The sequence below is a fragment of the Euphorbia lathyris genome, chromosome 2, assembly GCF_963576675.1.
Source record: "Euphorbia lathyris chromosome 2, ddEupLath1.1, whole genome shotgun sequence".
Lineage (NCBI taxonomy): Eukaryota > Viridiplantae > Streptophyta > Magnoliopsida > Malpighiales > Euphorbiaceae > Euphorbia > Euphorbia lathyris.
In genome coordinates this window covers 59,522,138-59,534,189 of record NC_088911.1, presented here as the reverse complement: position 1 = coordinate 59,534,189, position 12,052 = coordinate 59,522,138, and the positions used below count along the sequence as shown (strand labels likewise).

Sequence of the window (12,052 nt, the reverse complement as noted above, 5' to 3'; positions counted from 1 at the left end):
AACTTAAATATTACTGAACTAAAACATCACTGAACTGAAATATTACTGAAATGAAACATCACTAATCTGAAATATCACTAAACTAAAATATTACCAAACTGAAACAATACTAAACTAAAACATCACTCAACTGAAACATTACTGAACAGAAACATCACTCAACAGAAACATCACTGAACTGAAACATCACTGAACTAAAATATTACTGAACTGAAAGATCAATGAACTGAAACATTATTGAACTCAAAGATTACTAAACTGAAACATTATTGAATTGAAACATCATTGAACTGAAACATTACTAAACTCAAACATTAGTGAACTGAAACATTACTGAACTGAAACATTATTGAATTGAAATATTATTGAATTGAAACATTACTAAAATGAAACATTACTGAACTGAAATATTATTGAATTGAAATATTACTGAACTAAAACATTATTGAACTGAAATATTACTGAACTGAAACATCATTCAACAGAAACATCACTAAACTGAAACATCACTGAACTGAAATATTACTCTACTGAAACATCACTGAACTGAAATATTACTAAACTGAATATCTCTAAACCAAAACACCACTAAACCAAAACATCACTAAACTGAAACATCACAGAACTAAAACATCACTTAACAGAAATATCACTGAACTGAAACATCACTTAACTGAAACATCACTGAACTGAAATATTACTAAATTAAAACCTGACGCAATTGAAACATTACTGAACTGAAACATCAAACATTACTAAATTGAAGTATTACTGGATTGAAACATTACTGACTGAAATATTACTGAACTGAAATGATATTGAAATGAAACATCACTAAACTGAAATATTAGTGAACTCAAAAATTACCAACTGAAACATTACTGAATTGAAACATCATTGAACTGAAACATTACTAAACTGAAACATTACTGAACTGAAACATTACTAAACTGAAACATTACTGAACTGAAACATCACTCAACTAAAATATTACTGAACTGAAACATGACTGAACTGAAATATTACTGAATTAAAACATTACTAAACTGAAACATTACTGAACTCAAAGATTACTAAACTGAAACATTACTGAACTCAAACATTACTGAACCGAAACATTACTGAACTGAAACATCACTCAACTGAAACATTACTAAACTGAAACGTTACTAAACTGAAACATCACTCAACATTACTGAATTGAAACATCACTGAACTGAAACATTACTAAACTCAAATATTACTAAACTGAAACATTACTAAACTGAAACATTACTGAACTGAAACATCACTCAACTAAATATGACTGAACTGAAACATTACTAAATTAAAATATTATTAAACTGAAACGTTACTAAACTCAAAGATTACTAAATTGAAACATTACTGAACTCAAACATTCTTGAACTCAAACATTACTGAACTGAAATATTACTGAAACATCACTCAACTGAAACATCACTGAACTGAAACATTACTAAACTAAAACGTTACTAAACTGAAATATTACTAAACTGAATATCATTAAACCAAAAAATCACTGAACCAAAACATCATTGAACCGAAACATCACTTAACTGAAACATCACTAATCTGAAATATTACTAAACTGAAACCTCACTCAGCTTACCGAGCCGCTCACTTAACTATAATATAACGTAACATAACGTAACGTAACGTGACGTAACGTAACGTGACGTAACGTGACGTAACGTGACGTAACGTAATGTAACATAATGTAACGTAATATAACACAATGTAACATAACAAAACGTAATGTAACTTAATAATTCAAATAAGGATTACAAGCTCAATTTGTAAATCCTTAGTTTTTTTTATTTCTTTAAACTTTCATTTATTTATAAACAATTATTGAGCTTAAAATCCATAATGTAACGTAAACAATATAAGCTCAATTTATAAATTCTTAGGATTATAAGCTTAATCTATAAATCCTTAGGATTATAAGCTCAATCTATAAATCCTTAAAATTATAAGCTCAATCTATAGATCCTTAAGATTGTAAGCTGAACTTATAAATCCTTAGGATTGGAAGCTCAACTTGTAAATCATTAGGATTGTAAGCTTAACTTAGTTCCGAGATTACATGTAGAAAGGGGATTAAATTAAAATATGGGTTTTAGTGATGCATTTCTCTATAAACAGTCATTGAGATGTCAATCCCTAATGTAACGTAACCTAAACAATAATTGAGCTTACAATCCCTAATGTAATGTAACGTAATGTAATTTAATGTGACGTAATGTAACGCAACTTAATGTAACATACCGTAACTTAATGTGACGTAACGTAATATAACGTAACTTAACGTGACGTAATGTAACATAACTTAACGTTATCTAACGTAATGTAACTTAACGTGACGTTAATAAATATAAGCTCAGTTTATAAATCCTTAACCTTGTAAGCCCAATTTATAAATCCTTAAGATTGTAAGCTCAATTTGTAAATCCTTAGATTTTTTTTCTTTAAGCTTTCTTTTATTTATAAATAATCATTGAGCTTACAATCTCTAATGTAACGTAACATAATAAATATAAGATCAATTTATAAATCCTTAGAATTGTAAGCTCGGTTTATAAATTCTTATGATTGTAAGCTCAATTATAAATCCTTAGGATTGGAAGCTCATTTTGTAAATTCTTAAGTTTTTTTTTATTTCTTTTAAGCTTTTATTTATTTATAAACAATCATTAAGTTTACAATCTCTAGAATTCATATATTCTAATGCCACATTAATGACAATAATAAATATGTAATGTCATCCATTTAGATGTTGTATTAAATACTACTCCCTTCATGCAAATGATTTATATTCTCACACAAAAGTAATGTAACGTAACATAACGTAATAAATATAAGCTCAATTTATAAATCTTTAGGATTGTAAGCTCTATATATAAATCCTTAGGATTGTAAACACAATTTGTAAATTCGTAGGATTTTTTTTTATTTTTTTTAAGCTTTTATCTATAGCAATCATTAACTTTACAATCTCTAACGTAACGTAAAGTACAATAACGAAACATAATGTAACTTAACGTTACCTAACCCCAACACTAAGGGCCCGTTTGTTTTACCTACGGTTTTCTGTTGTTGTTTGCTGTTTGCTGTTGGAAAAAACTGCTTTTCCAAAAAGCAGAGATTCTCTGCTTTTGTAAAAGGCTGCTTTTCAGGTGTGAAAGACAAACATGAGGTCACTAACCAAACACATAATGTTGCTTTTCATAAAAAGGCAAACAAGAGGTCACTAACCAAACATCTAAAACTCTCCCCTTTGAAATGAAAAGGCAAATAGGAGCATGAAAAGGAGCAGCCAAACGGGCCCTAACTCTAATCTTAAAACGTAACTTAACGTGACCTAACGTAATGTATCTTAATATAAAGTAACCTAATGTAACTTAATTTAGCGTAAAGTAATGTAACGTAACGTAATGTAACATAACGTTCTAGTTATTTTATTTTTTTATTAATTTTTATCTTTCTTGTTTCTTTCTTTTTTTCAAGTTTGTTGGCTAGCTAAATTTGGGTTACCTAAATAGTTTATACTCTCAATTTCAAAATAATTGTGATATTTGTTTTTTTTTTTTTTTTTTACAAAAAAAAGAAATAAATGTGACTAATTATTTTGAAATTGAGATAAATATGGGAAATCAAGCAACTAAGACTACTAAAGGAAAATCTTTTTTATCTCAAAATTGAAAATAAATTATCAATGGCCAAAGGGCCTTTGACGTTTTTTTTTTTTGTTCTTTAATATACAATTTTACATTTTAATAGTATTTAATTTGAAACACCTGAACAAAAGTAGGGAGATGTAGGTTGGTGTGCAATTTTACAATTTTACATTTTACAATTTTACATTGTCAGGTTGGTGCCATTTATGTAGAGGGAAGAGGAAGCAAGAGGAACAGCTTAAAAAAAAACGTACAAAATGAATTAAATAGAGAGATGTCTTGAGAGAGATAAGGACTTTGCCAAAAAAAATGTGATAATTAATAAGAGAGAAATATGTAATTTTGGTTTTATTACGGAGAGAGAAATATATCTTTTAAGTGACCTGATAATCTATTAGTAACCTGCTATAATAAGTCATTTAATAAGAATATATTAGTTTCCATGATGTTGTGCTGGGGTTCGAACCTTGACCTTCCCACTTACACTCCACACTACTTACCACTGAGTCATTTGCTTCCCTTGTATATTCTGCCGCGCGCTGATTAATATACCAATGTCTTTGTAGCTTCTATTGTTTAATATTTGATGCATGCACTTATTAATATTGATTAAATTCGCATAATAATTATTAATAGAAAAAAACAAATGTGCATAATAATTAATTATTAATAGAAAAAAAACCAAGAACATGCTCTAATTTCTTATTTATTTAATTCCTCTATATTTTTTTAATTTATGTTTTAAATTGTTAAGGACGATGTTCTAAATATTGTTACATATGTTCTAAACTTTATAATTTGTGTTCTAAAAATTAAGATAATGTTTTAAAAAAAAGTAAATATATGGGCTATTTTTTTGTTCAAAAAAAAACTTACATTCTAAATAACATAACGTATGTTCTAAAAAACATAACATATGTTCTAAAGTTTATAGTTTGTGTTCCAAAAATTAAGTATAATTTTCTAAAAAAAGCAGTAGATATCTGGATCGTTTTTTCACTTGTTCTATAATATAATTTACAACTCATGTTCGAAAAAACATAACACGTGTTCTAAAAAACATAACGTATGTTCTAAAAAATATGTCGTACGTTCTAACTTCATAGTTCGTGTTTTAAAAGTTAAAATATATGTTATAACGTATGTTTTAAAAAATATATAGTTTGTGTTCTAAAAATTAAATATAATGTTCTAAAAAATCAGTAGATATCTGGATCGTTTTTTCATTTGTTCTATAATATAATTTATAACTCATGTTCGAAAAAACATAACACGTGTTCTAAAAAACATAACGTATGTTCTAAAAAATATGTCGTACGTTCTAAACTTCATAGTTCGTGTTTTAAAAGTTAAAATATATGTTCTAACGTATGTTTAAAAAAATATATTTTCTTATATAACATAAATTACAAAAATATAAAGGAATTAAATAAATAAGAAATTGGAGCATGTTTTTGGATTTTTTTCTATTAATAATTCATTATTATGGACATTTTCTTTTTATTAATAATTCATTATTATGCAAATTTTTTTTTCTATTAATAATTTATTACTATGCACATTTAATAGCATGCATCAAAATTAAACAATAGAAGCTACAAGGGAAATATTATATTTATCAGCGCGCGACATAAATTATAAGGAAAGCAATTGGCTCAGTGGTAAGTTGTGTTGAGTGTAAACATATGGTCTCATGTTCGACCCCCCTAAGCAGCAGCGTTTTTTTTAGTTTTTTTTTTTTAATTTTTTCTACCCAAAACTACGTAGTTTTGGGTGGTTCTCACCTAGGAAAGGGTTCTCACAAGAGTCCTCTCCTATATATATATATATATAAATGTAGTTAATTGATAGTTAATGTATTATGATATTAATTGTAAATTTATTTTTTGTTAAAATTTTAAAAGCAGCGTTGGCTGGTTGCTTTAATCAATATTGATTCACCCTAAATCATTCTATACTTTTCTTTTTCTAGACTATAGTTAATATATTTATAATGTTATCAATAATTAGAGCGTCGTATAATCTGTAATAAGTGCAAGAATGACAGGCGGATAGGGGTGTAAACGAACTGAACTGAACCTAGACATGCTCGGTATTGGCTCGTTAATATCTCGAGCGAGTTTTGACGAGCTTTGATCGAATCTGACCGAGATTTGATCGAGTTAAGCTTTTATTAAATTCATCATACATGAAAAGAATAAGTAGCGTATGATACAAAAACGGCTTAACAGTAGATTCTACTCATGGTCAAAGAACACAATTTGGCATAAAAAATTTAGAACACTGAAATATATATTAAAATTTATAATGTATTTTGTTCTTTATCAAATCAAAAGTTTCTAGCTAAACGTCCCAAAAGCATAAAAAAAATGGGTTCAAAACCCCACAACCCTAACTGCTATTGTTTTGCTGGTATAATAGTTGTACATATATTTAAGATTGTTCCATGTTGTATATCCCAGCTTAGTATTTTTGAATCCCCGATTCATTCTTATTGTAAATATATAATCAATGTATTAATTTACTGATTTCCATTATATTCACATTCACGTTAGTTAATCAACTGCAGTATCATTCAAACTAAATCAAGTATAAAAGTTTAAATTGATTTAACATTAGATATAAGTAAGTGAGTGTGCCAAACCGATCTCTAAAAGGGTTAGTATTCGAACGGTCTATCTACTATACCAAATTTCTTGGTCTAGTGAATCGAGTGACGATTCTGTACAATTCAACTATAAGTTGTTCAATGTTGATAACTAGTGGAAAAATCCTTGATCGGAGCACTTACCTATGAGGCGCCGTTGGGATCGGTCGGGGGCACTTCGATGCCAAAGTCAGTAATATTTCTGAGAATAAACTGTAAGCACAAAAGTAGAGAATCAGTAAGTGTACCTCAATAGCTTGAGATGCAAGCTATTTATACTTATGTAGTTGTAACTCTTGGTAACTAGAAAGTCTCCATTAATGTCTCATTAATGGCGGTTACTGATCTTATTCAAGTATGACCGTTAGCTCATTAATGGGTTATTAGTTGCCTTTATTGGGAATCGGCTTTGCCGTTCCTTGGGCGTATCGAGGTTTGACAGCGGATCTCCCAAGGCGTTTGACCATCTGTGGCGTGTTGAGGAATCCATAGATCCGCCACCTATGAGTCTTGCTTTATACGCCATCTGGAGATTCATTGGTGGATCCTTATCCATAAGAGTATTGATGGCGGATCCTTCATTCTTTGTCTAATTATCCTTTTTCCCCATGTATGATATTTGGATGTTATGGAGATGTAGATGAACAGTCATGTCATTACTTATCTTTAATTGCTATCAATTCTCCATTAATTCCAGCATTTATCCTTGAAACCCTCAGAGTTGAGGTATTCGAACAGTCAAGTCTTTATTCCCCTTTAATTGCTATTAATTGCCATTTAATTGTATTTATTCCTATTCATGGATGGTAATAAAGGTGCCCTTTTGGTATTCTTAGATCCGTCAAGGCGTATGTACGCTCTCCTTGAGAACAATGGCGGGTCTTGTCACGGTCCACGTGGCGTGACATAATGCTAGAGACTCCTTCATTTTCTTCATTATTTGCATATTCACCCTGCATTAATTCTGTATTAATTATCATTAATTCCACATTAATCATGCATAAATATCTCTTTTAGAAGGAATAATGGTTTGTCATTATTTCTATTAATTTTTCCTTATTCCTTATTCAAGAATAATTTGGGTTGTTATCAGAAGCCCCTCCATAAAGGTGTAAAAAGCTCTTTAGGGCTGTCTAAATGGCGTTTTATTTTTCTATCTTGGAGGAAAGTGGACCCGCCTTAGATGAGATCATATATGGATATGATGCACTTTTAGGGGTTTTTTCTTCTTCGTGGATAGGTGGTCAGCTGTATCCATTGTTAGCCTCTAGGGGCTTCTTGAGAAGTTATATTTCTTTTAGAAGTTCCTACAACTACGTTGTTTTACATTTCTCACTTTATAGAAATTCTATTATTAAAAATATAATCAAACCAAGCTTACTCACGAATGTATTCATGAACATTATAATCGAGCTTCTTCATGAATCTATAATTAAACCTGCTCGTGGGCTTTCGAGCTGAGTTTTACTATGTTTAAGGTCGACTCATTTATAAATGGAACCAAAAACGATCGAACTTTTATCGGGTCGAATGTTGAACCCAATTACACCTACTGTATGCCTTCTCGATATCTATTTTTTTGGTGGGTGTGGATAATAGTTTAAATTAATAATCATTGGGTTAAAAAGTAATAATTATTTTTTATATAAATACAATGGATAACTTACCAAAATAGGTTTATGGTTTTTGGAGAAGTACCTCACGTACAAAATAACATCAATATAGACTTAACGTTAAAAAAAAGTATCAGTTTAGGCATCGAGAACGGATTGGACATATCATTTCTATTACTCCGTTAAGTTCTGATTTCTCCCTCCACGTACAATTGACAGAACTTAACCGAGTAATATCAATGTCGTGTCTTGTTCCGTTATGGATATCTAAATTGATATTATTTTTTAAACGTTAAGTCTATATTGTACTATTTTATATATGAAGTCTAAATTAATACTTTCCCAAAAACCATTAGCTTATTTTGGTAGGTTATCCCTAAATGTATAATGATTATTTATTAATTTTAATTTATTTTTAAAATATAAATATGTTAGTAAGAAGGGCGGGTTGGCAAACTTGGAAATTATTTCCCTTAATTTAGGCAATCTGAATACTTATTTATAATTAGAAATGAAATATAAGATGATTTAGGAGGTTATGTTACGTTATCTAGAAAACACGATTTGGTGACAATAATGTAAAATGAGGTTGAATATTTCAAATCTAAGCTGTAGTCTAATCAAAAGCATAAGGAAATTTTTATGATTAATGGATAAAGCAAATTAGGCAGAAATGTGTAATTTGACCATTCCAATTTTTTGGATTTTATGTACATATTCGACCGTTGCTATTTCTTTTTAAATAAAAGTTATTTAGCTGTACACTACGCTCCACCTCCAACATTTATACAATTACGCCACTGCAGACTGCACTGAACACACCAACCAAGCTTTTTGACTGAACATATCCAATCATTCCGCCAAACCAAACTCCATATAATATTTGCAATCAAAACTCAACTCATCACTCATCCCATTTCAACCGCAGCGAGAGGCGCCATTGTCGTCCTCCATCCCTACTTGTTTACCTTCCTCCATTCCTATTTCTTCTTTTTCATCTTTAGCAACTGATTCAAAATTGGCATTTCCCTCTCTCTAAGGTTTTAGGGTTTTTTCCCTCTAATTACGAATCTATCCTCGTTATCCTTCGCTGTCCAGGGATTAAAGGGTAATCTTCTTTCAATTTTGTATTTATCTATAACACAAGCGGTAAGGTTTGTTGCTATTATATTCTTGCCCATCTTGGTTAATGTGTTATTGTACAGGTCAGGTGAACAATACCCTAACCTCAAGAGACAAGACCAAACAAACATGGTCGAGATGATCAAGAGGGAAACGTCTTACTGGTGGTGGTTTGATAGTCATCAACATAGCTCAATCCGCTCTCCATGGCTACAATCTACTCTTGGCGGTGAAACCCCCTTACTCATCTTAATTATATCTATATCTCTTCTTCTTCTTGTTCGGTTCGTCTTGCATTCATTATGCTGCATGTCCATTTTTCCTTGATATTGATTCTTGACAAAAAAATTTTTTAAGTATGTCTATGAATTTGAGATCGCAAAGCTAGAAATTGTTATCTGTTCGTTTATTTCTTAATTTTTTTTATTCCCTTTCAGTAGGATTAATTTTGGAGTAGCTAGTGAAACAGGGTAGCGACGTTTTTGGGGTTAATTTGATGTAGTTTCAGTAGCAAATACTAGATTTCAGATAATGAAAATGACAGTAAAGGGAACGTTGGGCCGGACCTTCATCGAAAATTTGAGAATTTAGTTTTCTATGTACTTTGGTATAGAGAGTTAATATTCGTTGGCCTTCCAAAGACGGTGATCTTAGGTGAATTTTTTGTTTCTTTTTTCTTATCTCTTTGTTATTTTGGTTGTGAATTTTGCGATATATGGTAGCCTAGGGTCTATGAATTTCCAAGGATAGGTCACGTTAGAAACATTGCACCAAATGAGCAAACAATTGATAGTAGTGCACATGCAATGGACTGGTAGATCCGACTGAGAAAGTGTAGAAATGGCAATAAATAAATAAAATAACTGTGAACCTGTTGAATGTGTTCTGATATTGATCAATTTCTATTCTTCTCAGCACTGCTTAAATCAATGGGCTTTGATGTAACCTACGTCCGTCTTATATTCCCCAGATAATATAAAAGAATGATTAAGCTTGAATTTACCTCAATTTGGCTCCTCTTTTTATATAACACGAAGTGTATTGTATGTAGAACTAGTTTTTTCATTGTTTTTCTTCTTATTAAAAGTAGATCTGTCTCTTTATAGAATAGGCTTATCAGATGTCATGAATCTTAAGGGAATGGGATATATATATATAGGGATAGAATGTGGATGTTATAGTTACTTGCGTGCGAGAATGCTGCTGTATCGTGGTCTAGTCTAGTGGTCCTTATTTAAGGTAATGGGAACTGTAAGTTAGCGATTCTTGCATTTATGAGATTTATATTTGTTATAGGAACGTCTTATGACAGTTTTTTCATCATTTAAGTATCTAAAGGTTCTCATTATGACAGTCTAATATCATACTGGCCCCATTGTCATCAATTTAGACATTAATCAACCTTTCTCAAGCTTAAGTGTGGGCTCAATATAACAACATTGACTTTTGGTAGGCCATGGACTAGTTTTCAACTCATTGAGTCTTTTACTGGAATGGACCCCTTCGATAAACAAATTAATGCATCTTTTTCTTTCATTACTTTTCCAATGTTTTTTTTTCCTGAAGTCAACCTTGAGATATGTTGGTTACACAAAAGCTAAAGAAGATTTTTGATTCAGTATGACAGTTGAAGTACTTATGAGCTGTAAATGCCACGAGATTTTTGGTTAATAAAAATGACTGTTAGAAGAAATTGAATTCTTAGTTGTAAAGCATTGCATGACTTCAGACAACAATATTAATGTTCTAATATACCACCAATAGTGACCTTGTCATGATTGATTATGCCTTTCCTATTAATTTGCTAAGATGATTATTTGAATTTCGTTTTTGGTGGGTCAGACCTAAATAAGAAGACAACAGCAATGCTGAAACTGATAGAGGAAGATGCGGACTCCTTTGCACAACGCGCCGAGATGTATTACAAGAAACGGCCAGAGTTAATTAGCATGGTTGAAGATTTTTACAAGACACACCGCTCATTAGCAGAACGATTTGATCTACTCAAATCTGAATCTGCAAATCGTCTTGTCACAACATTGGGGCACCCATTTTCTGCCAAATATGGACAGGCAAAGCTAATGGCTGGAATGGATCAATTTGATAAAAATTATGACAGCAGTTCTGAAACTGCAAGTTATGACACCGCAGACTCTGCTGAGTCTGAAGTTGATGATCCTGAACAGGAAGATGAAACTCTACTGGAAAATGAAATGGGAGAAGTTGAGGAAGTAGAAACCGAAGAAAATGAAATAGTAGGTATAGTATGCAATGATGAAGTGATGAAATTGCAAGAAGAAATAGAAAGACTAAAAGAAGAAAACAGGATTCAGAAGGATCTGCTATTGCAGAAAGATGAAGAGAAGAGAGAGGTCATAAGACAGCTCAGTTTTGCTGTGGAAATACTGAAGGTAGAGAATGTAAATGTGAGGAAGGCTGCAGCTAGAGACCCTCCCAAGAAAAAGAGCCGTTTTGAGTTCGAGAAGTTGAAGAATGTTTTCTCAGGGAAGTTTTTTAATGGGTCTGCAAGATCTCGTGGTCGTGTAGTAGCTCTCTAGAGGTACACAACACAGCCAGTCAACAAGTAGTTTGTACCCCGTAGACACAGTTTATAGTATGTAAAATTATAAGTTATTTTTTGTTTCAGCTCAGCTTAGGAAATCAATACAGTACTGTCTTCAACTCTATTTAGAAAGTTAATGTGGTGTGAGATTTTGTTACGTAATATTCATGTAATTTAATCAATAGTTTATATATTTTTATATCTTTATTGTGTTAGGCGTGCGAGCGGGCCGTCCTTTTTTTTATTGTGTTAGGCATAATTAGTGATGACAACGGTACAAGTTTTGTAAGCATTAGTTACTATTCGATTTTAATGGGGCTATTCAAACCTTGTATAAAAGTTAATGTGGTGTAAGATTTTGGTATATAATATTCATGTAATTTAATGAGATTTTTTATATTTTTATTGT

General features: G+C 31.0%; 1 protein-coding gene across 1 annotated transcript; it reads left to right on the top strand.

Annotated features, from left to right (window-relative positions):
* Positions 1-8,765: 8,765 nt before the first annotated feature.
* LOC136218370 (protein NETWORKED 3C-like) lies at positions 8,766-11,844 on the top strand. The gene is made up of 3 exons (XM_066005203.1): positions 8,766-9,066; positions 9,164-9,309; positions 10,923-11,844. Exons 2-3 carry the CDS (start codon positions 9,210-9,212, stop codon positions 11,636-11,638), a joined length of 816 nt encoding a protein of 271 aa, XP_065861275.1. The 5' UTR covers positions 8,766-9,066; positions 9,164-9,209; the 3' UTR covers positions 11,639-11,844.
* Positions 11,845-12,052: the final 208 nt, after the last annotated feature.

What these genes read in the sequence shown, in the direction of transcription:
- LOC136218370 (XM_066005203.1), top strand. Translation starts at nt 9,210, where the DNA reads ATGGTCGAGATGATCAAGAGGGAAACGTCTTACTGGTGGTGGTTTGAT. An exon ending in GCTACAATCTACTCTTGGCG is followed by an intron (nt 9,310 to 10,922) that starts GTGAAACCCCCT and finishes TTGGTGGGTCAG; the next exon opens with ACCTAAATAAGAAGACAACA.